Source organism: Gorilla gorilla, chromosome 3, assembly GCF_029281585.2.
Source record: "Gorilla gorilla gorilla isolate KB3781 chromosome 3, NHGRI_mGorGor1-v2.1_pri, whole genome shotgun sequence".
NCBI lineage: Eukaryota > Metazoa > Chordata > Mammalia > Primates > Hominidae > Gorilla > Gorilla gorilla.
This window is the reverse complement of record NC_073227.2, coordinates 7,940,055-7,967,438: the sequence shown is the minus strand read 5'-3', so window position 1 is coordinate 7,967,438 and position 27,384 is coordinate 7,940,055. Positions and strand designations below refer to the sequence as shown.

Sequence of the window (27,384 nt, the reverse complement as noted above, 5' to 3'; positions counted from 1 at the left end):
GGCATGAGCCACCGCTCCCAACTTCATTCATTTTTACTTGGAAAACTCCATTAAGCATTTTTTTAAGGTAGACCTAGTGGTCCTGAATGCCCTCAGCTTTGTTTGTCGAGGAAACACGTTATTTCTTTTTTCTTTCTGAAGGACAGCTTTGTCAGACATAGTATTAGTTGCTGGCAGTTTTTTTTCTTTCAGCACTTTGAATGTATTATTCGATTCTGTCCTGACCTGCAAAGTTTCTTTAACTTTTGACTATTTGATTATATTGTGACTTGGTGAGTATCTATTTGGTTTGAACCTCTTTAGGAATCTTTAAGCTTCATGGATTTAGATGTGTAAATCTTTCCCATGATTTAGGCAGTTTTCAGCCATTCTTTAAATAAGCTTTCTTCTCCTTTCTCTACTTTCCTTCCCAAACTCCCATAACCTGACAATGGTTTGCCTAATGGTGTCTTTTTGGCTTTCTTTTCTCTGTCTCTTTTTTTTCTTTTTTTTTTTTTTTTGAGACAGAGTCATGCTCTGTCACCCAGGCTGGAGTGTAATGTGTGGTCTCGGCTCACATTGCACTCCAACCTCCGCCTCCTGGGTTCAAGCGATTCTCCTGCCTCAGCCTCCCAAGTAGCTGGGACTACAGGTGTGTGCCACCACACCCGGCTAATTTTTGTATTTTTAGTAGAGATGGGGCTTTGTCATGTTGGACAGGCTGGTCTTGAACTCCTGACCTCTTAATCTGCCTGCCTCGGCCTCCCAAAGTGTTGGGATTACAGGCTTGAGCCACCACACCCAGCCTTCTTTTCTCTTTTTTATTCTTTTTTTCTTTGTCCTCTGACTGGATAATTTCAGAAGATCTATATTCAAGTTTACAGATTCTCTCTCCTGTTGAAGTTTACTATTGTGTTATATCACCCAGTCTGGTCTTGAAATCCTGGGCTCAAGAGATCCTCCCACCTTGGCCTCCCAAAGTTCTGAGTTTACAAGCATGAGCCACTGCATCCAGTCAGTCCCAGCACTTTGGGAAGCTGAGGTGGGAGGATCACTTGAGCTTAGGAGTTTGAGACCAGCCTGGGCAACGTACTGAGAAATTGTCTCTATATTTAAAAAAAAAAAAGTCTTTGGGAGGCCAAAGCGGGAGGATCACCTGAGGTCAGGAGTTCGAGACCAGCCTGGCCAACATGGCAAAACCCCATCTCTACTAAAAATACAAAAATTAGCCAGGTGTGGTGGCACACGCCTGTAGTGGTGGTGCATGCCTGTAGTCTCAGCTACTCAAGAGGCTGAGGCAGGAGAATCACTTGAACTGGGAGATGGAGGTTGCAGTGAGCTGAGATCCCACCAGTGCACTCCAGCCTGGGCAACAGAGTGAGACTCCATCTTATAAAAGGAAAAAAGAAGAAAAGAAAAATTCCATATCTGAGTGTTTACTCCTGAGTTTTTGAGATTGTTATTAAGATCGTGCTCTACTGTGATGATTTGGGTTTGTTTGATAATCAGAAAAAAGCATATTCTTTTGGGTGTTCAGCCACACTGCTTTGGAGTCACAACTGCACATTGGTTTCACAGCTGCAGGACAAATTCGAGCATCTTAAAATGATTCAACAGGAGGAGATAAGGAAGCTCGAGGAAGAGAAAAACAACTGGAAGGAGAAATCATAGATTTTTATAAAATGAAAGCTGCCTCTGAAGCACTGCAGACTCAGCTGAGCACTGATACAAAGAAAGACAAACATCGTAAGAAGCAATAGTTTCTCTTACTATTCTGAGAGCCTTATCATTCTACATCCCATCTTCCTGTGAGATTGTCTTTGTAGCATTTAACTCTAATTGCAGTTCTCTTTTTAAAAATTGGCTTGCTTGTTGTATATTTTCCCCAACTAAAGCGTGAACTCCTAGCAGGTCGTGGTGGCTCATGCCTGTAATCTCAGCACGGTGGGAGGCTGAGGTGGGTCGACTACCTGAGGTCAGGAGTTCGAGACCTATCTAGATAGGCATGTGAAATTATCTAGGAAATCAAAGGATTGCAGATGGAATCAGAACCACGTTGCCACAGTTTCATTCTGGCTTCAGCCTTGAGTACAGTATGGACTGAATGGAGACTACTAGGCTCTCAGCCATCTGCTGCGTTCTGGTAGTGCTCTACAATCATGTGTCTCTACTACTTCTTTGCAATGTAAATACTAGTGTAAAACTACTCAGCCACAAGCTCTGAGAGAGATCGAGAGATGTCCTTCTCTTAATAGAGATAAGTCATTTGGTGGAATAACTCTTCGAGTCAACCAGTGTAAGTAACAGAGACACCAAAAACCAGCCATTAGTTTAGTTTGCTTGACCCAGCAATCTACCTCTTAGTATATGCTTTGGTGACACTCATGTACTTATGCACCAGGTGGCAGGTGTGTACTAGAATTAAGATATTCATAGTAGCATTGTTTCAGATAGTAAAAAAGTGTTATCCACAAAAAAATGGATGAATTATCGGTGAAAATTACTGAACTTTGGACACACACACATCCTGCCAACTTTCATCAAAAAAAGTATTATTTCTTATTCTCCATCCTAACCTAGATAAGTGGAAGAGAAGAAAGAATTTTTTAAAAAAAGTCCTGATAGCTGGAAAACTTCCTTCACTGTATCCAAAGTTATGAGAACTCTTTGGGTTGTGTCTCCAAACTGAGATTCAGAAAAGCAATCACAATTAATCAATAAATTATCATTTTCATAGGACATTTCTAAATTTCCAAAGTAAATATAGCCTTTTATTTTTCAATCCAGCTAGCTAGCTAGGTCCATCCATATCCATGCACATCATCTGGTTTAATAGATTTCTCATTATGCTGTATTCATCTGTATATATTCTAATGTTGGAGAATTTTCTCAAATTTAAATATGATTTAGATAAACTTAACAGAGTGTCAGCAGTACTTAGATAAAGCAATTTTTTTTTTTTGAGAAATGGTCTCTCTGTCACCTAGGCTGAAGTGCAGTGAGGCAGTTATGCCTCACTGCAGCCTCAATCTCCCAGGCTCAAGTAATCCTCCCACGTCAGCCTCCTGAGTAGCTGGGATTACAGGTGTGCACTACCATGCCTGGCTAATTTTTGTATTTTTTTTTTGTAGAAATGGAGTTTCACTGTGTTGCCCAGGCTGGTCTTTCTGGGCTCAAGCAATCCACCCACCTCAGCCTCCCAAAGTACTGGGATTACAGGCATGAGCCACTACACGCAGCCTAGATAAAGCAAATTTTTAAATTGATTTGATACTTGATTTTACTCATAAAAAAAAACCTGAATGCTAATTGTTAACCAACTATTGTTAAATTTTAAGGGCAATTGGGTAGCATGGTCATAGGTCTGATTATAAATGTTTGTCTTTTTTGGGAGCCTGTGATTTTTTCAATACAAAGCAGCTTTTAAAACATCTTGTGAGAACGGTATTTAGGAGGAGAACAAAAAAGGGAATTCTGAATGGTAATGACAGATGTAAACATGTCTTTCATTAGGGTTCACTTTGGTTTTCTTTTTCTTTAGTGGTTTTTGGCAAATTTGTCATATCAAGAAGCACTTTCAGACACACAAGTTGCTATAGTTAATATTTTATCTTCAACTTCCGGTAAGAAATTTGTCTTTAAAAATCTGCATTATAAATCAGTGTATGTATTTCTGGTATATATATGTGTACATGTACAACATTTTAATCTTGTTATAGCTTCTTACATTAGTTGTAATATACATTAGTCTATTATAACTGCCTTTTAATCTGTATACAGTCAGGTGCTGCATATGATGTTTCAGTCTACAACAGACTGCATATACGATGGTGGTCCCATAAGATTATAATACTGTATTTTTACTGTACCTTTTCTATGTTTAAATATGTTTGGATACACAAATACTTACCATTGTGTTACAGTTGCCTACAGTATTCAATACAGTAGCATGCCATACAAGTTGGTAGCCTACAAGCAATAGGCTTATAGCATATAGCCTAGCTGTGTAGTAGGCTATACCATTTAGGTTTGTGTGAGTATGCTCTATGATGGTGGCACAAGGATGACATTGCCTAACGACACACATTTTCTCTGTATTTATCCCTGTTGTTAAGCATGACTGTAGTTTCATGCCTTAGCCTGTGCTATTTATGTTCCTTCAAATACTTTACAATATTTTTTATATAACAACATATTACAGTTTTATAGGCTGGCCTTTTGTATTGTAGTTGCCTTTCCCTTCACACATCCTTTCCAGAGATCTTTTTCTAGACCCTTTGGCTAAAATGTAATTGCTTATTTCAGAACTATAATTTGCCCTATGATAGGTGTTTTATTTTTAAGATTGAATCACCTTTCAAATCTGGAAGACAAAAGTATTTTTAAAGCTATAAAAATAACTTTAGGGACACAGGCTTGATTATGATGAAGTCAGCTTGTTACTCTGAATAAGATTTAAGTTTCCTATTAGTTTAAAATAAATAGAACTGTACTTGATCTGTACTGTTGAAATAAACATGGTTTAGTTTGGAGGCTATTTTATGCATGAACTTTAAACATTTCAGTCTAGTCATTACTTAACTGCAGTCATTTTCTTAGTTAAGAGTGACAAAAATAATTTGAAAGGTAGGTATATAATTTGCTTATTTAAACAATGAAGTTGGTAGTAAAAATGTTGACAGTATTTAAACTCATGTACCATTTTTAAATTCTTTTCTCCTCATAGGACTTTTTACCTTAATCCTTGCTGCAGTATTTCCAAGTAACAGTGGAGATAGATTTACCCTTTCTAAACTATTAGCTGTAATTTTAAGGTAAGCATATAGTGTGATAGCTAGTTTACTCTGCTTAAAAATACAATATTACAATTTCTGATAGTGGCACCAGGGTAGTTTGTATTGTAAGAGCAAAGAAAGATGTGGATAAAAGAAGGCTTTAAGTGGACATGATGCTACTTAGCCCTGTCACATCCTGCACTAGGTTTCTAAACCTTCCTGGGTAGGGTAACCAGAGGGAAAACCCCAAGGCTGCTTTGGTTCCCATTCATGTGTCTGCAGACTCATCAAGTATTGGACTGACGTTCACACTTAATGTGGCAGCTTAATCCTCATAATCTCCCAAGTTTCTATTTCTTTTTCTTAAGGCAATTTCCCCTCTTTGTTTTGATTTTTATTTCTCCTTTTTCTACTTCTCTTAGAAAGCTAACATTCAGTTTTCTCTAATTGTCTAAGCCTCAGGTGATGTTTCAGTTATTTTCTGTATAATTCATTTGGCAGTTTTGCACTACTGCATAATATGAGTGTTGGTGATAACTATACTTAAATATTTTAATTTAACTTTGTGTATGTTTGTCTTGTCTTCCCTACTGGTTTGTAAACCCTTGAAGGCCATAGCCTTGTTTTATATTTGTGTCATCAAAGACCTAGCATAGGGCTTTGCCCATAGACAGTATTGAAAAAAGATGTGTTGGTTTAATAAAACTTATTTTATGAAACAAAATCAGAGAAGGTAGCAGGATGATTTGATGGAGAGTAGTGTTTCTTGGTTATCAAAGCTGAGATTGAATAAGAGCTCTGCTGTTTGCCCTGGGGCAGTTTCCTTAAACTCTGAAAGGGTTTCCTAGTTGAGAAAATGATATTATCTATTTTACCTTGCAGCCTTGTTTTAAAGTTTAGTGGTAATAGCTATGAAGTGTCTGGTATTGGGCAATCATAGAAGACTGGTAGCTCTTAATATTAAATGTTTTTCTTTTTTAGTTATAAGGGTAAATTAACCACGGTTGCTCCAATGGGCAGCTGGTTGATCCAACTAATTTATCATTTAGACTTTATGGCCACTAGGGATTTATTCTTTTACATGGTTTACTAATGTTTTAAGCCGAGCAAATTTTTGCATTAGGGAAATATGTTTGTATTGGAGAAGTAAATGAGGTTTTATTTAACTTTATTTAAAATATGTGCTAATTTATAACTTTTCTTCGTGGTATCTTAATAAAGACTTGATAAAGAAGGAAATGGATATAAAATATTGAACTTGTAAGTATTTTGACAGAGTACATTACTTCTTCTCATTAAAGTAGGTAGATGAACAGAGGTTGGCAAACTATGTTGGGTCAGCTGCTGGTTTTGTAAATCAGATTGTATTAGAACACAGCCATTCTCATCTATTTGCAAATTGTCTATGGCCATTTTAGCACTACAGAGGCAGAGCTGAATTGCAATACCATGTGGCCCAGAAGCCTAAAATATTTACTATCTGTACCTTTAAAAAAAGTGTTACTTAGAAATTTTTTGAGTAAGTATATGTTCTTAAGAATTATGTATTAAACATTGTTTAATATTTTGTTTTGAATTGGCATTTTACTAAGAGATTCAATTTCTGAGGCTATAAAAAGAATTTTACATAGCAACAATCTTGAAGGGAATCTAAGCAAAGAAATCTCATTTCATCAATTGAGAGACAAGAGTGTGGCCTCAAGCCAAACAACTTGGAATCCAATCCCATCTCCATCATTACTAGTTTTGAGATCTTGAACAAGTTCCTTACATTTCTGTGCCAATTTTCTCATCTGTATATTGGGGATAATAATAGGATTTCTCTCATAGGATTATTATGAGGATTAAATGAGTAGAAGTTCTAAAGTGCTTGGAACAATGTCTGATACACAACAGGAGGTGCTCACTATATTTAGCCATTATCATAATCATCATCATTTAAATGGAAACAAAATCCCTGGTTTCTAATATATTGTGGATACTCAATAAATAATAGCTGAATCTGAATATGAACAGTGATTATTACAGAAAATTGTGATGATTTAATTGAAGGGTTTGCATATTTAGTGTAAGGACTACACTTGAGTTCTGATGACATCTTTCCGTAAGGGAATACATATTTTCTTTCATCTTCCTCTCCCACTGCCACACTGGTCTTTCTCATCAGGGTGAGAGAATTAGGCTAATTTTTTTTTTAATTAGCAATATCTCATCTACTTGAAAACGTGTTACAATTTATAAGATTCATAGAAATAGACAATGTAAAGAGTTCCCTGAGGACAGGAACCACATCTGTATTGTTCACTTCTGTAGCCCAGTGCTTTGCCCATATTAGATGCCCAGAAAATAACAATTGAGTTTATGAATGACCTCTGATATCTCTACATCCTTAATTCAGTCTTATTTTTATCCACTAAAATCATGAGATTAGTGAAATTGTTTAAGCACGCAAGGATAGTTTTACTGTTAATTTAGATTTTACCAATAAGCAAGAGTAGTACCATTGGTGGATTTATATGGGTTTGATATATTTGTATAATCCAAAAGAAAGATTGGAAAGGGATGACAAGTTGGTTAATTCATTCTTAACTGAAAGACAGTGGATAGCATAGCACATAAAAGCACTGGACTCTGGAGTAAAACTGCCTGTATTTCAGTCTCGGCTATGTGATCTTGGTCAAGTTACCTTACCTCTTTGTGTATTAGCTTTCACATGTAAAATGGGAATGGCAGTAATAAGACTTCCTTATAAGGTATAATATTGTACATTTTGTGAGGATTAAATGAGTTAATACAAATATAACACTATATTATATTGATATTGTTAGATATTATTATTGAAATTGCTAAATTATTTGATAGTTTTACCCAAAGTTGAGATTAGTCTTGATCACTTATAAATAATTTTTATCTTTATGATTAGCCTTTTCAGAATTCTTTAGCTCATCATTAATGACTGTTATTCTCATAGCATTGGAGGTGTTGTACTGGTAAACCTGTCAGGGTCTGAAAAATCTGCTGGAAGAGATACAATAGGTAAGTACTTGACTCTGGATTCTCTCTGTTAGAGTAAACAAGAAAGTTACATGTGCGCGCTCATGTGCACAGATGAACGTACGAAGGGTAGGCACTAGCAGGGTGTTTTTTTTTTGAACTTTTCCTTTGGAAATAACATAAAAACATGCGTAAATAGTTTAGTGAATTCTCATAGCCTTCACCCAGATTTTTCAAATGTTAACAACTTACATAAATATTATACAGTTATAAAAATCAGAAATTAACGTTGATTATGATACTGTTATCTATAAAGCCTTTTCAAATTTTGCCATTTTTTCCACTAATGTTCTTTTTCTGATCCAGGATCATTTATTGCATTTAATTGTCGTGTTTCCTTAGTTTCCTTTAAATGCAGAAGTGTTCCTCAGTCTTCTTGTCTTTTATGACCTTGACACTTTTGTAGGGTACCACCTAGTTGGTTTGTAGAATGTTCCTCAATTTGCATTTGTCTGACATTTTCTTTGGTTAAATTGAGGTTGTGCATTTTTGGTAAGAATATAATGGAAGTGATATTGTTTCCTGATCAGTGCATTCTACCAAAAGGCACATGATATTGATTTGTCCTGTTGCTGGTAATGTTAATTTTAAGGTGGTTAAAATTAACCACCCTACTCCAGTGTAAAGTTACTAATATTTCCCACTGTAAGTAATAAGCATCTTGTGGGGGATACTTTGAGGCTATACAAATTTCCTGTTGCTGTCATATCTTCACCCACGAATATTGTCATTTACTCTTGATTCTTGATTCATAGTTACTGCTATGGTGAACACTTAGATTTTGATCCATTGCTTAGACTTAACAAAAACAAAAGTAATCAGAACCTAGCTGGGCTGAGCATGGTGACTCATGCCTGTTATCCCAGTGCTTTGGGAGGCCAAGATGGGAGGATCGCTTGAGGCCAGGAGTTCAATACCAGCCTGGGCAGCATAGTGAGACCTCATAATAAAAAATAAACCTAGATTAATTATTTCTCTTTGAATACTTCTTTAGATATTTGAGGTTTATTGAATAGAACAATGCTTTCTGAATTATTCCTAGCTACTACCCAGTGAGCTGTGCTTTGAACCTCCTCACCTCTTTCTCACCCAGAGCAGCTTTGTGTATATAAAACAATGTATGTATTTGGTATGTGCATGTGTATGCAAGATTTTGTTGACAGGCTTTTCCTTAGCTTTAAAAAAAGTTTGAAAATAATAAAAAAAATGTAATAAAACATTCGTCTTTTGAATAATTGATTAAAGTATTGAATATGACCACTTGGCAGAACATTATTTAGCTGTTTGGAAAAGTTTAAATGTTTTTGAGAGTTAATAAAGAGAATCAGTATTTATTATTCATGTACTGTGAGATCTGTATTATGTTAGCTATTTCGGAACATTAAAAAGTATAAATTATGTGTTTGCAGTTTTCAAGGAGTTCTTGATTTGGAACAATATGAGATTTATAAAATGAAGCTACTAGGGATTAAACTAATACCATACTTGACAATAGTAAGTATTGTCTAAAACAGAAGACAGGACAGAAATACAGCCGATTAGAAAGAGGATGCTTTGTGGAAGAAATGGAACTTTAACAGAGCCTTTAAGATGGGAGTGGTAGTGCAATACATATTAAGAATGGTATATGGGGGTAAGGAAGACAATACAAGCAACAGCTTAGTGATGGAAAAAAACATTTGTTAAGTTGGAAAATGCCAGGTGTCAAGATTGTTTATGTAGGGTAAAATAAGAAACATGCATTTCTAAATTAAAAACAAAGTGTTACTTTGGAGTTGTATTATTATAATATGTATAGGTTTTGGTCGGATCATTGAGGTGAATGCTTTTGCATTTATTTGTTAACACATTAAACTCCTTCCTGTACTCCTAGAAGACTTGGATGGGGTAGGCTATACCTTTTCATTATATATCTTTATATCAGTATAAAGGTGATTTATATCATTATATATCTTTTCACTTTTGTATATTCTTGCAATATTATCTGACACATTATTGGATTTTAAGCGTATATTGAATGAGCTAATGAGTGATTGCTTTAAATCACGTCCATTTTTACAGGTTCCATTTGGTCTCTTGCTGGAGCCATGCTCTATGCTGTCTATATTGTTATGATTAAGAGAAAAGTAGATAGAGAAGACAAGTTGGATATTCCAATGTTCTTTGATAAGAATATATGTAACTTGGGAGGCTATTTACTCTAAATGATTAACACAGGGTTTTGCTTTTGTTTTTTTGGAGGGAATAGGGAAGCCTTTTTTTTTCTTCCGTATGATTCTTTAAAACCATTTAAAGATTATGAAGGCCAGTCCCAATGTTTTCCTTACTTTATCCTGCATAGTTGTGCACCTATGAGGGAGTGCCCATCTCCCCAGTGTGAGACAGAAAGAAACTCCTAACACTTTTTTCAAATTGATGTCTTCAGACTGCAAGTCAGATATTTATCTCACTGATAGGACAGATTTATGCTCTTATGAGCATGTGAGAGTTTACCTGCTATATTTTACATTTTGCCATTTTTGAATAGTTAGCAAAGGACTGGGGAGACTGCCCCCGAATTATATGTTTAATGCTGTCGCAGTCTATGTACTTATGTACATTAAAAATTGTGGGCCATTTAAATGCTTTTCATTTGCATTTTATCTTTAAGACACAGACACTTTTATAACATAGATTCATTCTCAAATTACCCAATTATAGTTTCTGGATATGGTTTATAAATTTTCCTTTGCCTGACATCAGTTCAGGAAAGAACTTGCGATATCTGTAGGACTGCAGACGAAGAACACATTGACAAGATAATCTTTCAAAAGATATCTGAATATAAATAAATAAAGAAGCTCCATGATAAGAGTTCAAAGTGCAGCTTACAAGGAGTCAGGAGACCTGGAATCCAGCTGTTGTAACTTTATTTATCTCATAGGCATCTGAAATATGAGGAAATTGGACTAGATGAATGGCCTCTAAACTGAGATTTAGGGAATAGGTAGGCTTCTGTGATAGTTGGAAGGAAATACAGTTGCATGCAGGGGTCTAGTTCTTGGACTCCTTTGCTGCTTCACCTGTGGAACAGCTCTACTTTGTTGAGCATTTTGCATTAGAATTTAATTTATAGTAAAGATTTTTCTTATGGCTGGACATTGTGGCTCACGCCTGTGATCCCAGCACTTTGAGAGGCTGAGGCAGGAGGACTGCTTAAAGCCAGGGATTCAAGATCAGCCTGGGCAACATAGGGAGACTGCATTTCTATTTAATTTTTTTTTAAAAAGACTATTTTAAAACTAAACATAGATTAAATACTTGTACCTAAAGACTAACAAAAATAAAATGTTTGAAAAGCCATGAGGCTGAATGATTGCTTAAATTCTTTTTAAATATAGAATTCAAGAAATATAGCATAATAGCCAGGTTTGGTTACATGTGTTTGTAATCCCAGCTGCATGAGAGGCTGAGGCAGGAGAATCACTTGATTCCAGGAGTTCGAGTCTGCAGTGAGCTATGATTGTGTCTCTGCACTCTAGCCTGGGTAACAGAGTAAGATGCTGTCTCTTAAAAAAGAAAAGATAATTTTAATGATATTTCATTTGAGAGTCATAGAAAATTTTATTTGGAATGGAATAAAGTGCTAGTTTTTTTTAGTGTTGTAGGTAGATGGTTGGGTCAGTGGTACTTTTTAAAAATTTATACATTGACAACTTGCAAGAAAAATTGCTTAATTTACTCATATTAGGGAGAGTGCATATAGACATGTGGCTTGTGTTGGTCCTGTTCATATGTGATGTGATATGTAAAGCAATATTGATCTGCCCTGGGCTTTAGAATAGACAGGATTTGGAGAAGTTAGGATTGGGATGTTGGGGGCTCTTCAGGCAAGGGAGTGTGAGCAGAGGCTTAACAGGGAGCAGTGAGTAGATCTGAATGATTGTGCTGGAACTTCGCTTTGTGGAAGAAGAACAGAAAGGCATGTGGTGCCAGATTCTGGGCAGTCGAGGGAATAGGTGGGGTCATTGGGACTTTTGTCTCTAGGTCAAAGGATGTTAATTTATGTGGGATTTCATAGACTCAGCACTTCAGGGACTAGAAAATAGATTTAGATCTTGGTAATGCCACATTTTGGTGTTTCATTAAAACAACTTTGTAATGTTATTTAAGCATTTTAGGTCATGTGTCCTTGCTGTATATGTGTTCTTTTGTTGTTGTTTTTTTAATCAATAGATGTAAGTTGGTGTATTAGTCTGTTTTCACACTGCTATAAAGAACTACCTGAGACTGGGTAATTTATAAACAAAAGAGGTTTAATTGACTCACAGTTCTGCATGGCTGGGGAGGCCTCAGGAAACTTACAATCATGACGTAAGGTGAATGGGAAGCAAGGCATGTTTTACACACTGGCAAGAGAGAGAACTTGAGAAGAGGGAACTGCCAAACACTTTAAAACCATCAAATCTTGTAAGAACTCACTATGATGGGAACAGCATGGGGGAAACCACCCCCACGATCCAGTCACTTCCCACCAGGTCCCTCCCTGACACGTGGGGATTACAAGTCAAGATGAGATTTGGGTGGGGACACAGAGCCAAACCATAATAGTTGGGCTCCCTAAAACAGGATATGAGATGGGGAATTTGTGTGGGTGATTTTTTGTGGGGAGTTCACTGAAGGAAAAACTTGCAGTGAAGGAAGCAAGATAGAGAAGGGGAAAGAACCGTGTGACGCACAAGTATAACTGAGGTTTGGCCCAATTCATTGCAGGTACTGAGGCGGGGAGCAGAGGGAGAGCAGCTAATATGTCTGGGCCTTGAGTCGTGATGGCTGGCCTCGTAAAGCCTCCATCAGTTAGTCATGAGCTGCAGAAGATGGGGTGGAGTGGAGGGTGGGAACTTGCTGGGAAAGGCAGACTTATTTGCCTCCCTTCACAGAAGTGGGGTGGCTGTGAGTCTTTAGCATCAGACAGAGAGTGGGTGCTCCTGCCCTGTTAAGATTTAACTAGGCATCCTAATGACTGGTTTATTATTTAGGTGACATAGTAAGTATCAATTATATATCTACTGTAATTTAATTTTCTTTTAAGAAAGCTGTATAGTTACATAAATCATATAGCAAATTTGTGACATAAACTGTATAGGAAGTACAACAAAATTTATTATAGAATTGTAATCTTTTTTCTTTATATTCTTTACTTTTACATGTATATAGTCATATATAAACTTAATTTCTATAATAATATTAGCTAACTTTTATTAAGTGCTTACCATGTGCCAGATACTATGCTATATTTTATGTGTTTTGTCTAATCTTCCCAGAAACCTAATTAAATATTATTAAATGTTATTTTATGCTTATAGATTGGAAAACTGAGGCTTAAAGAGGTATAAGGCTTGCACTACTATTGAGTGATATATAGAGCTGGGATTGGACCCAGGCAGTCAGACTGCCGAGCACACACTTAACCACTATGTGGGATGGCTTTCCTTAATAACTAGTCAGTGGTACTTTGCTCATACGTTGAATAGCTCTTTGTGTGTACATACTTTCTCACTAACTAGTTAGAGGTCTGGGAATGCAGGAACCAAGAGTTTTATCTCCTTTGGAACCTTCTTCCATTATTGCTCGCAAAGCACAAGTGTTTTGGACATAAATAATTGAATCAGAGAGCAAACCATCTAATTCCTCAAAATTAATTTAGGCTGAGTACACAAACACATACATACCAGTTATTTCTTTTAAGTTCTAGGGCACTATATTATCAGTAGCTAAGGTTAACAACCCTTCTTGTTGAGTTGTCCTAAGTGGTTTATTCCATAGTAGTTGCTCCCATACAATGTGGATAGTTGAACTGAGTGATCACCAGTTGCTTCAGACAGTTTTTTTTTAATGGTGTTGAGCTATTCACAGGACTGACTTAAAAACAAACCAACAGAAGTTTTAGCTAAGGAAACCTCCCAGAGTGCTTTTGTGCAAAATCTAATTTTGATTTTAGAGTTAATAAGCTTCGAAAATATAAATAAATCAATTTTAACTCTTGTCTCTTTTATACATGTTCAGGTCTTGTAGGTTTGTTTAATCTGCTGCTCTTATGGCCAGGTTTCTTTTTACTTCATTATACTGGATTTGAGGACTTCGAGTTTCCCAATAAAGTAGTATTAATGTGCATTATCATTAATGGCCTTATTGGAACAGTACTCTCAGGGTTCCTGTGGTTGTGGTATGTACTGTTTATTCTCCAATTATTATCAGTTGATTAATTTTTGGATATTTTAAGTGTTTATATTTGTCTGTTTGCTGGTGGCCCTTCCTGTGCACCCCATTCTGCAACACACATACAACTGAATACTTTAACTCCACTAGAGCAGGGACTTTGTTTTTTAACTTCTGTGTGCCCATTCTGGAGTAGTACCTTGTCCACAGAAGGAGCTCAATAAATACTTGTTGAATGAAAGAATGAATATGAATGGTGTAAATCTGTAAAAATGTTTTAGAAAGTGGAGTATTATGCAAATGAAAGTAGTCATTATCTAATGGATATCCAAGCATATGAGGTATGTATGCCAAGTATGAGTGCATGAGTTCTAGTTGAGAATCCAGGAGATGGTGCTTATTTAAGAGGCTTTGGAATATCTGTTTGCTTGTTCATAGGTGTTTTTGTTTTATTTATTTTCAGGACCTTTCATATGGGTGAGCCAGATATGTAAACCTTAAACTGTGATTGATTTGAGATGTTAACATACTTTGATATGCTGTATATCCAATATACTGATATGCGATAATAAACTTAAAATAGTTTGAAGACAGTATCATGTATGGAGTTTGAGAGACCTTTCAAATAACAGAGCTTTATACTTAGTCCTATTTTTATTTAATAGAAATTTGAAATGAATAGAATGAATAAAACATAAGTGAATAAAATGAATTTTATTACATACCCATTGAAACTGTTAACTAGTTTTCCCTTGCAAAAGACTGCAACAGAAATAGACTTTTTTGTGGAGTCTTCCTTAATGCTCTGCCTATAGTGCTGTGTCTCCCTGCCCAGTTAAGAAATACCTATTTTCTTGGTATCCCCCATATCACTCTCTTTTGTGTAATACTTAAAGATTTACTTTGTATTGTAGTAATTTATGTTCTTATCTAAACTCCTTTGCTGATCTAAAATTCTTTAAAATCATAATCCATTTGCTCATTAATTTTTTCATCTTTAGTTATGTACATTTTAGATACTCGATTTTTTTAACCTTAACTATTAACAGATGACAAAAGGCTTTAGCCTTTAGCTAAATTGGATCCACCTTAACAGCTGGATTAAGTCAAACAGGCTTTATAATTCTACCTCCCAGGTTTTTTATTATAGTACTCTGCATGATAAACATCCAAGAACATATGCTGTATTTGACCCCGAATGCTCTTTTCACAGAGCAGCTAAGTAGTGGGAACCACAAGTACTTGTTTCCTTTACCTCATCAATAAGGACTCGTTGTTCAGCCTCTGTTCATTACTTCTAGTGACACTTTATTGAGAGATAGCCCCTTTTATTGCAGGACAGCATTATTAATTCTGACATATACTGAGCTAGATTTTACTTGCCTATAACTTCCATGGATTTGTAGTCCTAACGATATACATTATGGTTTTATCTTGGCTTATAATTCATTTTCTCCTTATATGCCCAAATTATCAGTCTTTATAAATGGCTCATCTGTCTCCATTGGGTGTAATATTTTCTTTCAATTCAACAAAATTGTATGCAGATAGATATTTCAAAATTTCATACCCACATTGATAATTCAAGGTGAAAATAAAGAGCTTACTTAGCTTTTGGTTAGGACAATTGTTAGAAAAATGGAAAACAACAAGAAAATATTTTTTAAGAATATTCAAGTCTTTCTTTTTTTATGCCAAGCCAAATCAAAAGAGTAACACATGATTTTAGTGTTCATGAAGGTGAGATATTTTTGCCTGGTGACAGAATCACATGTTTGCTTATCACTTCCTTAAAGTCTATGTGTGAAGTATTGTCCTGCAATGTTAATAATGCTGTTTTCTTTGTTATCTACAAATCATCACAAAACTGTAATAACTGTTCAACAGTTTTTTAAAAAAATTAATGAAATATAAGCTATACACCCAAAGTTGAATAATATCTGCAAACAGATCTTGAAAATAGCATAAAATATTTTGAGCTTTTTATACTTATATATTTGTATTTTTAATATTTGAAGAAAAACTTTGAGAATCATCTTAATAACTTTATTATATTTTATGTTTCAATCCATCCTAGCCTCTTATCTTTGCTCCTGATCTCACAGGCCTATATTATAGGATAGAAAGTCTTTGTTCAGTGTTTTTCTTTGGTCGTTTAATTTTTTAAATATAGAAATGTATATTTTCTTTTTTTTAGGGGCTGCTTTCTTACCTCATCATTGATAGGCACACTTGCACTAAGCCTTACAATACCTCTGTCCATAATAGCTGACATGTGTATGCAAAAGGTAAGGAAACTATTTATTATTCATAGATATTTTAGGTGTGTTATTAAAACAAACCTAATGAAAGTTGAGATGTGATTAAATTATAAGGATACAAACATAAATAATACTTGATGCTTTCTCTCCCAAGGTGCTTTACTACATAGAAATATAGAAAGTACCGAAGAAATAGATAATTTCCATTTTTAGCTTTTCCAATTTTTCCCTAAATTTCTAAGTTAAGGGCATCATCTTCATAGGTAGTTCTCCAGTTTTTGAGCTGATTCTGTTCCAGATGTTCTTTGGTAAGTCACATTTTATCATACAAGCATTTTAGTTTCTGCGATAAACCCTGTCACAGGCTCCTTCACACTGTGCTGAATGAGCAGCACAGGAATCATGCTGTTTGCAGTAAAAGTTAGCCATCTCTCTCTGGACTCAGCAGAGTGGGTATCCCATCCCTTTTCTCTGAAGGCCTAGTATGGATGTGGGGATTCTCGTGATAAATATTGGCAATGCTAACACCACAGAAAAGAGAATCTGGGATGTTGCTGCCAGCAGCCTAGAAGGGAAGAGTTTATTCAGTGCTCCTGAATGTAGCAGGAAGAACAGAGGTATGCTGTTGCCCAGCACTGAAAGATGGAGCATAGCCATTTATCACACAGTTCAGTATATGTAGGCATTTAACTTTTAACTGCAACTACTAAGTCACAGAAGTGTGTGTGTGTGTGCGTGTGTGTGTGTGTGTGTATGTGTGTTTTAGTCTAATATAATTTGAAGAGGGAAATACTTCAAGACCCAAAGGCTTATAATGTGTACAAGCAATAATCAAAATTTTAAACCTATTTTTCTCTAGGTCTTAGCCAGGCACAGTGGCTCACGCCTGTAATCCCAGCACTTGGGAGGCCGAGGCAGGCAGATCACTTGATGTTAGGAGTTCGAGACCAGCCTGGCCAGCATGGTGAAACCCCGTCTCTACTAACAATACAAAAATTAGCTGGGTGTGATGGCAGGCACCTGTAATCCCAGCTACTTGGGAGGCTGAGGCAGGAGAATCACTTGAACCCGGGAGGCGGAGGTTGCAGTGAGCCAAGATCATGCCACTGCGCTCCAGCCTGGGCAACAGAACAAGAATCCATCTCAAAAAAAAAAAAAAAAAAAAAAGATAAAAGCAAAATATGCTTAGTGCTGTATATCTTCTTTATTTATAAAATAATTCTTTACTGATATTTAACTTTGTTTTATGATCAGTAAATTCTTATTTGTCATGGTTAAAGAACTGAGATTCTTTCCTTGAGAATTAATTATCTTACATAACTTGCATTTTCAAAGAATGTGGATATTCTATATAACACTAACATTGCACATTATTACACATCATTCTTTTATAGATTTAAGTAATATCTAGGCCCTTCTTCATCTTCAGGTCATAATCCTGAATATGAACCAAACTGGTTGTGAAACAGGGAAGGTGCTACTTGTTAGAGGATTTTGGTAGACTACTGTGTAAATCATCTTTATTGTACTGATATTTTAAAAACAAAAGCTTTCGTAGATTGAAAAAAATTGCAGCTTAATGTTCAGGAATTTTTAAGAAAATAGTCACAGGGGACCTAATTGTATTAAATGATTAGTCATTTCATAATTATCATTACAAACAATAATGGTTATAATTTGTTTAATAAAGTATTTTAGGGTAAAGACAAAACGGGGAAATGTATGCACATGCAATTAATTATAAAAACATAACCAAACTTTAACTGATTGCCCAGTTCTGGATATGAAGACAATCAAGAAAAGATTTGGTGTTCTTGATTGTCTTCATATCTAGAACTGGGCAGTCAGTTAAAGGAGCAGGCTGTGTGTTGGTGTCAGGATTGAGGTTAGGGAGATTCCATCTGGAAAAAGCAACAGTGTGTGTCCAGAACTGTAACACAAACATGATAAGAGAAATCTACTTTTCTAGGGTTTTTAGGTTTAATTAGCTAACTGTATTTATATATAGCTTCTGAAATGTTAGCATTTATTAACATTGTGCTTGAAACAAATTGGTTATTTAAATCTATTTATAATCATTTTATATAATAGAAAGCATCCTTGATCATATTCTATTTGATATTCAGATATATTTAGGAATTAGAAAAAAAATTTTTGTTTACATAGGTAATTTTCTTTGTTGTAATAAATGGCTTCATTTCTTTTGTCTTAGCTTGTTGGAAATCAAATTAGAAGTTTTTTATTATGAGACAACATATAAACAGCTACATTGTGGAAAGTGAACTTGCCTTCTAAAGTCTTCTAGGGCTTTATCTATCTTTATTAAGTTTGCTTTGATTCAGTTATGAAATAAGGTTTTTAGTTGAATATTCATGAAATAATTCTATCAACTATATCTACATTTTTAATCGCATTATTTATAACTTCTTAATACCTTTTCTGATCTTGGATAATTTAAATGCAGCATGGTTTTTCCTGATTATTAGTCATTCTGGCAAATATTCCAGGAATATGTTAAAATATATTGGTAATTTCATAACTAAATGAAGGCTTTTCAGTTTAATGACTATTCTTTCCGGGGTGTTCTTAGGCTGACTCAGTCATTGCATATGAATACCATAGAAATAGGGCATGCATGTTAAAAATTGTCAGTTGTTATTCTTGTGTTATGCATTGTGAGTTCCCTCATAAAAGACATTATGCTCACAAAACTCGTTTACTCTGACTAATGGTGCTATGAAATGGAATAGTATATGTTTTCCACCAGAGGGAGTCTTACCTATGACTCCATGCCCTTTTTTTTTTTTTAAATTCTCAAAGAGGGCAAACACAGTTTTCCTTCCCTATTTTATAGATAGAAGTTACTATTTTCATCATTATTTTTAAAGCAAACCTCCTGTGTGTTACACTTAAGTCTCAGTGGTTGATCAGTGTAGGCTTCTTTGACAATCGTTTCTGATCTTTAGCTGAGTCTAGATGGTAAAAGTGAACCAGTGAAAGGGAAGAATGAGTTTTGTTTTGGATGGCATCTCATTATTTTTTATTTTCTTTTTATTTATATATTTGTTTTTCTTATTTTTTTCTTTTTGATTTTAATACCTCCACCCTACTTACAGATATTTTTTATTTTCTTGACAACCCTGATAAATGATGGATTGGAGGATCAGACTTGTTGACATCACTGATGAGGCTTGTCTTGTTGCTTTGTCTTCTCTGGCTAACATTCCTTAGTAAAAATATTTCTATTTTTTTCTTTATTTTATTTGGTCATTATTTCATTTTGAGCTTTTTTCATTTATTACTAGATAAGCGAGTTTTGAGTGTCAAATTTGCACTTAATTTGTTTTTGGTACTGTCATAAGGACTGTAGCATACACAGCATACTACAACTGTAACTTTTTATGAAAATATACATTTTTTGAAGATGACTTCAGAAACTGAGGGAGAGAGACCCACTTGAGACTAGGCAGCAAACTGTGAAGGAGAAATGAGCAACATGGTGTGCAGGAGCAAAGTTTCATACTGTATATCTCTACTCTAAGTGTACAATGCCTATAAATGGAAAGTATGCTTTCTTGGCTTTCCTTTAGCTTATTTTCCAAGCAAGAACTATTGTTGTTGGTAATTTAGGTACATGGAATAGTAAGTTGAAGTCTTGAATTCTTATTTAATAATAATACACTTAATACATTGTCAGTGTTTAATTTTGTCTTCCCATTGTTCTTATTCCTGCTAGTTTTCACAAATAGAAAACTTACACTGAAGGGGAAAATTGCCTTAATGATCATTGTGGGTGTGTTTTTTCCTCTATCTTTTATTTTTAGGTGCAGTTTTCTTGGTTATTTTTTGCAGGAGCTATCCCTGTATTTTTTTCATTTTTTATTGTAACTCTCCTATGCCATTATAATAATTGGGATCCTGTGATGTTGGGAATCAGAAGAATATTTGCTTTTATATGCAGAAAACATCGAATTCAGAGGTACGTTTAGTCCCAATACACATTTTTAAAAATAGTGTTTGCTAGATAACTGAGAATTGCATCATGCTGGCCTAGCTTTTAGAGATTTTGTGAGGAATTATTGAAAGATGATAACTTATATGTTACGGCAGATGAAAATAATTTGTTTAGATCTTTTGGGTAATAAGATTCTTTCTCTTTCTTCTTTCTTTCTTTCTTTCTTTCTTTCTTTCTTTCTTTCTTTTTCTTTCTCTCTCTTTTTCTTTCCTTTTCTTTCCCTCTTTCTTTCTTCTCTTTCTTCTTTTTTTCTCTTTCTTGACAGAGTCTTGCTCTGTAGCCCAGCCTGGAGTGCAATGGCATGATCTCAGCTCACTGCAACCTCTGCCTCCTGGGTTCAAGTGATTCTCCTGCCTCAGCCTCCTGAGTAGCTGGGATTACAGGCATGCACCACCATGCCCAGCTAATTTTTGTATTTTTAATAGAGGCAGGTTTCACCGTGTTGGCCAGGCTGGCCTTGAATTCCCGACCACAAGTGATTTGCCTGCCTAGTATCTATATTTTTTTTTTAAAAAAATATGATTCACAGGTAATACCAAAAGGTTTACTGTTTTGCCGTAACAAACTTAAATATAGAAAACTTTTATTGGTTTGAACATAATTCATGATAGAATAGTATTTCCTCAGTTTTTCTTTCCAATTTCTTTCTTTTTAAGAATGAAAGCTTTTTACATTTTGCTATAAAAAGAACTTGGTTCCAGTGACTCTGGAGCTCAAGACCAGCCTGGGCAACATATCAAGACCCTGTCTCTAAGAAAATTTAAAAAAAAAAATTACCCAGACACAATGGCATATACCTGTAGTCCCAAGCTACTTGGGAGGCTGAGGTAGGAGGATCACTTGAGCTCAGGAATTCAAAGCTGCAGTGAACTATAATAGCACCACTACACTTTAGCCTGGGTGACAAAGTGATACCCTGTCTCTTATTTAAAAAACAAAAAGTGAGACCCTATCTCTTATTTAAAAAACAAAAACAAAAAACGCTAACTTCGGACAAGTTCTTGGGAAATTTTATCCTAGTGTTGGTTCTGCCACTGACTTGCATCCTGTCCACATAGCTTCAGCCAATGGAATAAATAAGGTTTGAGGTTCCTTTTCAGCTCTAAAGCTTTCCTTAAAAATTATTGCTTTTTTTTTTTCTTAAGAGTTCCAGAAGACAGCGAACAGTGTGAGAGTCTCATCTCTATGCACAGTGTTTCTCAGGAGGATGGAGCTATTTAGCTGTTTGTTGTCTGTAGCCCAGGTTTGTATGTGAGCTGGGTTTAGTATTGAATAAGGTTCTTATCTGTGTCATATTCAAAGGGTTGATTTTCTATAATTAGTTGTTTGAGAGGCAATACAGCCTTAGAGGCTAAAGGGGCTAAAGCCTGGACTCCAGTTCCGTCTTCTCCACATACTAGCTGTGTGGCCCTATGCAAGGTTCTTAATCTCTTGATGCTCCGGCTCTCTTATTTGTGAAATGGGATTACAGTAGAACCTCCCTTATGAGGGTGTTAAAATAGTAAATACTTGGTAAATATAAAGTATGTATAATAGTGCCTGACTCAAATGATCAGAAAGTTTTAACTCATTTTTATTCATGCTAAGGGTCATTTTATTTAATAATATGCTTTAGAAAAATATTTTTTCTCTGATGATAAAAGAAAAATGTAATATCCTGGGGTACAATATACTGGTTGGAAAATACTAGTCTTTATGTGTGTGTTTTACATAACTGGCACAGTGTTTATCCTCATTCTCTGACATTGCTTTGTCATTTAACAATGCTTCTGGAATATTTTTCCATTTTTTACATTTTAAGAAATAGTGTCTTTTATATGTCTTCGATGATAGAGTACATGACATTTAATATTTTGCTGAATGAAAGCTTGAATTAAATGTAACATACAGATTTTGCAGGTACAAAAGTGATTATTTAGAATGAAAGATCACAATAAACTACTAGAATTTTTCTAGTTTTTCTAAGACATTTGCAGGTACAAAAGTGATTATTTAGAATGAAAGATCACAATAAACTACTAGAATTTTTCTAGTTTTTCTAAGACATCTTTAGGCAATTTATATTGAAATGTTTCTTGATTGCTACTGAGTTTTTCCTCCCTATCTAGAACATTGTACAACTCCTGTCAGTTGTTAACACTTATATTAGGCTTGAAGATTAAGTTTCGTTATCCTCATGGTAAACTTGCTTCTAACCTACAGCTAATGGTCCTGGTTTTCTGTTTTTCTTTAGTGTGCTGTTTTTAAATCTAGTTTATACCTGCACATGGTTTGAGCTCTAGTTCTCCAAGACTTTTTGTACAAGGCAGTTACCCCTGCCCTTCCCTGCCCTGCTCATCCTGCTTTCATTTTCTTCCCACTCTGAGGAAATTAAACTCTTATCTGATTCTTTTGGTATTTTCCTTCTTGTCTCCCTAAGTATCACGCTTATGACTTGTGTTTCATGAGTTCTCGGTTTTAGGCATCTTCAGCTGACTTTCCCACTAAGATCAATGAGGACAGATTATTTTCAAGTTTACTCCTCCTCTGCTCCCACCTCATATGCCTCCTGTCTCCATATCAGTTCGGCCTCCTCATCATCTCTGTATAGTTATTGCATAATTTTGGATAGATCTGTAGTCAGTGTTTATATTGTTGTCACTAAAAAATTGTTACTTATAACTGAGCTATGTAGGATTCGTCCTGGTATTTCCCTTATCCAGAGATTCTCTGTTACTACCCTTTTTGGAGAGTAAACCTTAAAGTCTTCTCCTGGGATAGAGAAAAGGCACTTGGCCAACTGTGAAAAGTAAGAGAGGGCATCTGAGTGTCTGTCTGCTTTTTCTATAGACATTATACCAGTCTTCTTGTTTTTAGTTGTTTCTTCACCCCTCCTTACAGAGATATCTGGTCCTGTTTTTCCATTGCTAACCAAGAGTTGGCTGTTATTTTCTCATCTCTCTACTTTTCTTTTTGTCCATGTGGTTTATTCCTTTTAAGAAAAAAATTCCAGGCTGGGCATAGTAACTCATGCCTGTAATCCTAGCATTTTGGGAGGCCAAGGAGGGAGGATCACTTGAGCTCAGGAGTTTGAGACTAGCCTGGGCAACATAGTGAGACCTTATTTCTGTTAAAAAATATATTTTTTTAACCCTTTGTTTCCTTTTTAGTGAGGTTTTGGAGAACAAGTGGAACTAAATATATGTTTATGTGCCATCTTTAAATTTAAAAAAATGTAAACACAATTACAGTAAGTCCTCACTTAACATCATCAGTAGGTTCTTATAAACTGTGACTTTACGCAAAATTACAGCAAAACTTTTTTTTTTGCATCAACATTATAACATAACAACACTGAATGAAAAAATGTTATTCGGGGACCTAAAGTCAGTTTCCTAGAACCTATGACATTAAATGAGGACTTTTTATTCTTGAAAGCTTTTTAATGCTGTAATTTATGCATTATTTTTCTTGGGTATGCTGTGCATTGTTCTCATACTCACACTTAAACCTACCCATATCCAGCAAGGTTTCAGTATTTTTAGAAGTGAGATCTGTGTAAAGAAGAGAGTGAAGACTAGAGAGGATGGATTGCAATAGAGTAGAATAGACTGGGTAGGTGTCTTTGTCTTTGCAGGAGTAATGGTGGAATATACCAGGAGTACAACTAACTGCTAATACACAGTCTTTAGTGTTGATGTCAGCTTTTGACATTGCTATAGAAGTCACATTCATAGGTTCTTAGTACTCCAAATTTGAGTATCCAGTTATTAAGTATGTATACAGTGAAAATAGATATTTCAATCTTAAGATAATTTGCTTTTTAAAATGTAAACTATAGAAAACTAAAACTGTGAAATTATAATCTAATCACATTTCTGTGGTTTCTGTTTTTAGCTTGGTAATGGAACTATACAGCTAAGAGACAATCTCTGGCAAGTTTTTGTAGAAAAAATGTTTCAGTGCCTAGTCTGAAAAATAACAGTTTCAGTTCTTTGAAACTCTAAAATATATTTTTCTCATACCTGTTTTCTTCATTTTCATAATGAAGCACTTTGCTATGTAGCTGTGTACATATCACTACAGTTATAGGAAGTTTTAGTCTACAGTCCATCCAAAGGACCAACCTGCCTTACACATCTCAAGGAATTCAGCTGTTGAAATCATTTGAACTAATCAAGGAATAAATCCTAATGTTCTGGGACTTTATTTTCACATGTTAAATGCTGGAATATATTATGAAAATGTTTTCAAGAAATCACTTAAGTGTTCATATTTCTTAAGTATTTCTTAAGTATTTCTTAAGTATTTCTTAAGTATTTCTTAAGTATTTCTGACAGGTAAAATGCTAAAATAAGCTACCTGTAATAAGTGTGGATTATATTTTTGGGTTTTGTAGAATATTGCAAATTAACTACACAAAAAATGTTTAATTTATACAACAAGCATGTTTGTGCAAATTTCATGGGACTTTAAAAAGAATAAGTATTTGAGAAAATATCTGGTTCACTTACGCTACATTTACTGTATTATTCTTTTATAGCATTAGGTGCCTTGTATTTTAAATCTGTGAAAAACCGTGGCAAATTTTTAAAGGAGAAGTATTATTATAAAATGAAGAAATATGTATTTCTAAAGGCTATATTGCTGTAAACTTAATTGATAAAGCTCTGTTTAATTTAGAGTTTTGAAGAAATAGTCTCCCTTCAATTAAGAAATTTTCATAATGGAATGATTTAAATTGAAGTGACAAAGAGTATTATTAAAATACAATGTTTATACGTGTATTTGTGTATTGTAGATGTATCAAGTGATTTCTAATTTTTTTCACATATGAATGTGCCAGATTACTGTAGAACTAGATGTCTCTTCTTTAAATAATTTTAGTTTTCCTGAATAAATTTGTAATGGTTAAAGTACCAAGTAAGTAAGGTGAGAAGGGATTCTGTTTTTAAAATCACATCAGAACTTTTCCTCTACTAAGATTATAAATTAAATGTAAAATACTCCTAATTGCAATTCTTAAACTTAGGCCTTACATGTACTTATTATGCAACTGCTCCTGGACTCTATTCACCATAGATATCAGTAAACGTATGTCCCAGGATTCACAGGCTTTTGATTAATCAATATTCTTTTCAAGTTTTCTGTGTGAAGAGTTTAGTTCTCTTCAAAATTTCTTAACTAATCTGATTTTTAAGAATTCTCTTTGCAGTGTTTAGCTTCCTATTCACATTCTTAAAATTGCTTTGGTGTTACCATGAGTCTAAAATGAAGTTTAGCCTTCCTTTTGTTTCATTCTGAGAACTTCTATATTATATTACCTTTAAAAATTGTTTATGATATTAAATTTAAAATACAAACAGCTCTCTCTCTTTTTTTTTTTTTTAAATCATCCAGCCCAAAGTGGCAAAAACAGCTCTTTTCTCATTTGGCACCACCAATAATGCAAGTTAAAAATAATGTTGAGTTTATTATACTTTTGACCTGTTTAGCTCAACAGGGTGAAGGCATGTAAAGAATGTGGACTTCTGAGGAATTTTCTTTTAAAAAGAACATAATGAAGTAACATTTTAATTACTCAAGGACTACTTTTGGTTGAAGTTTATAATCTAGATACCTCTACTTTTTGTTTTTGCTGTTCGACAGTTCACAAAGACCTTCAGCAATTTACAGGGTAAAATCGTTGAAGTAGTGGAGGTGAAACTGAAATTTAAAATTATTCTGTAAATACTATAGGGAAAGAGGCTGAGCTTAGAATCTTTTGGTTGTTCATGTGTTCTGTGCTCTTATCATCACACAGGTCATGTGTTGTTCCTCAGGATTCTGGAAGTACTAAGCCGTAGTTAACAGGCTGGATAGACCTTCAGCCAATCTTCTTTCATTATACTGCTGCTTTTCTGTTTCTTAAAAAACAAAAATCAATGAACAACTTCTTTAGAAGGAAGCACCACTGTTCAATTGGTTAACTGAAAGTATGAATCACTGCCGCTTTGCTTGCCCACCTGTTGGCTTTTTCTCACAGGTTTTATTTATCTGAATGATTGTTGCATTTGAATACTGTAGCCATGGTGAGTGAGCAGTTGAAGACTTCCTTTGTGCACCTTCATAGTTAAGGGTTCATCTTCTCAAGAAATAAAGTTGTGCTGGGTTGTTTCAATTCTGTAGATCACCTAGAAACTAGGTAACAAGGCCCTTGGATCACAATGAGCACATTGCAGGTCTTTGGAAATGCTGGAAAGGGGTTACATTCAAGTAACTGCTGACGTCCTTCCTCTCTGTCAGACCCATGTTGGCCTGTAATTATATTTTTCTGAATCTAAAAACAAATAGAAATTTCTGATATCTTTTCAGTCTCCTACTTTTCTTTCCATTCATCACTTAAATCTCATTATTGTATAACGTTTCAAATTATGACCTGGATTGAAGGAAGTCTGTTTTGTCAGGGACTTTGTTAGGTGAACATCAGAATCTCAACTACAACAAAGCTGAAAAATGAGGCAGCCTTAACAGTAAATGCTTTTGGGCCGGGCGCGGTGGCTCACGCCTGTAGTCCCAGCACTTTGGGAGGCCGAGGCGGGCGGATCACGAGGTCAGGAGATCGAGACCATCCTGGTTAACACAGTGAAACCCCGTCTCTACTAAAAATACAAAGAATTAGCTGGGCGATGTGGCGGGCGCCTGTAGTCCCAGCTGCTCGGGAGGCTGAGGCGAGAGAATGGCGTGAACCCAGGAGATGGAGCTGGCAGTGAGCCGAGATCAGGCCACCGCACTCCAGCCTGGGCGACAGCGAGACTCCGTCTCAAGAAAAAAAAAAGTGAATACTTTTGAAATGAGTGCTTTTTGAAGCTTAGAAGAACCATTAGGTTTATGTAATGCACCCATACTTATTCCTTTAAATAAATTTTAATTTAAAAACATTGAGATATTGGCTTCTGTCAACCTGATTTAATTAATTCTTTACATTAAGCTGATTTCCCCCCTGGCAGCTGACAAATAAGTTCATTGTTCTTGTAGAAGTGAGCTCACAAGGTTAAATGTGAATGTTCTCAAAGGTACACAGCCTTGTTTCAGAAGAATTTTAGCGCCCACTGTAAAATCAATCATGAAGAGCCAATTTGGG

General features: G+C 35.2%; 1 protein-coding gene across 1 annotated transcript; it reads left to right on the top strand.

Moving 5' to 3' along the window:
* The first annotated feature begins 2,083 nt into the window (after positions 1–2,083).
* Positions 2,084–25,626, top strand: LOC129533288 (solute carrier family 35 member F5-like). Its single transcript, XM_063705146.1, has 9 exons — positions 2,084–2,122; positions 3,521–3,602; positions 4,706–4,793; positions 7,726–7,790; positions 9,870–9,973; positions 13,853–14,013; positions 16,204–16,294; positions 20,092–20,246; positions 21,428–25,626. Exons 1-9 carry the CDS (start codon positions 2,084–2,086, stop codon positions 21,501–21,503), a joined length of 861 nt encoding a protein of 286 aa, XP_063561216.1. The 3' UTR covers positions 21,504–25,626.
* The last annotated feature ends 1,758 nt before the right edge of the window (positions 25,627–27,384 follow it).

Excerpts from the sequence above, each read along its gene's own strand:
- LOC129533288 (XM_063705146.1), top strand. The coding sequence starts at position 2,084 with ATGGAGACTACTAGGCTCTCAGCCATCTGCTGCGTTCTG. Across the intron at positions 2,123-3,520 it reads CAGCCATCTGCTGCGTTCTG|TGGTTTTTGGCAAATTTGTC; the intron begins GTAGTGCTCTAC and ends CTTTTTCTTTAG. Across the intron at positions 20,247-21,427 it reads AGAAAACATCGAATTCAGAG|AGTTCCAGAAGACAGCGAAC; the intron begins GTACGTTTAGTC and ends TTTTTTCTTAAG.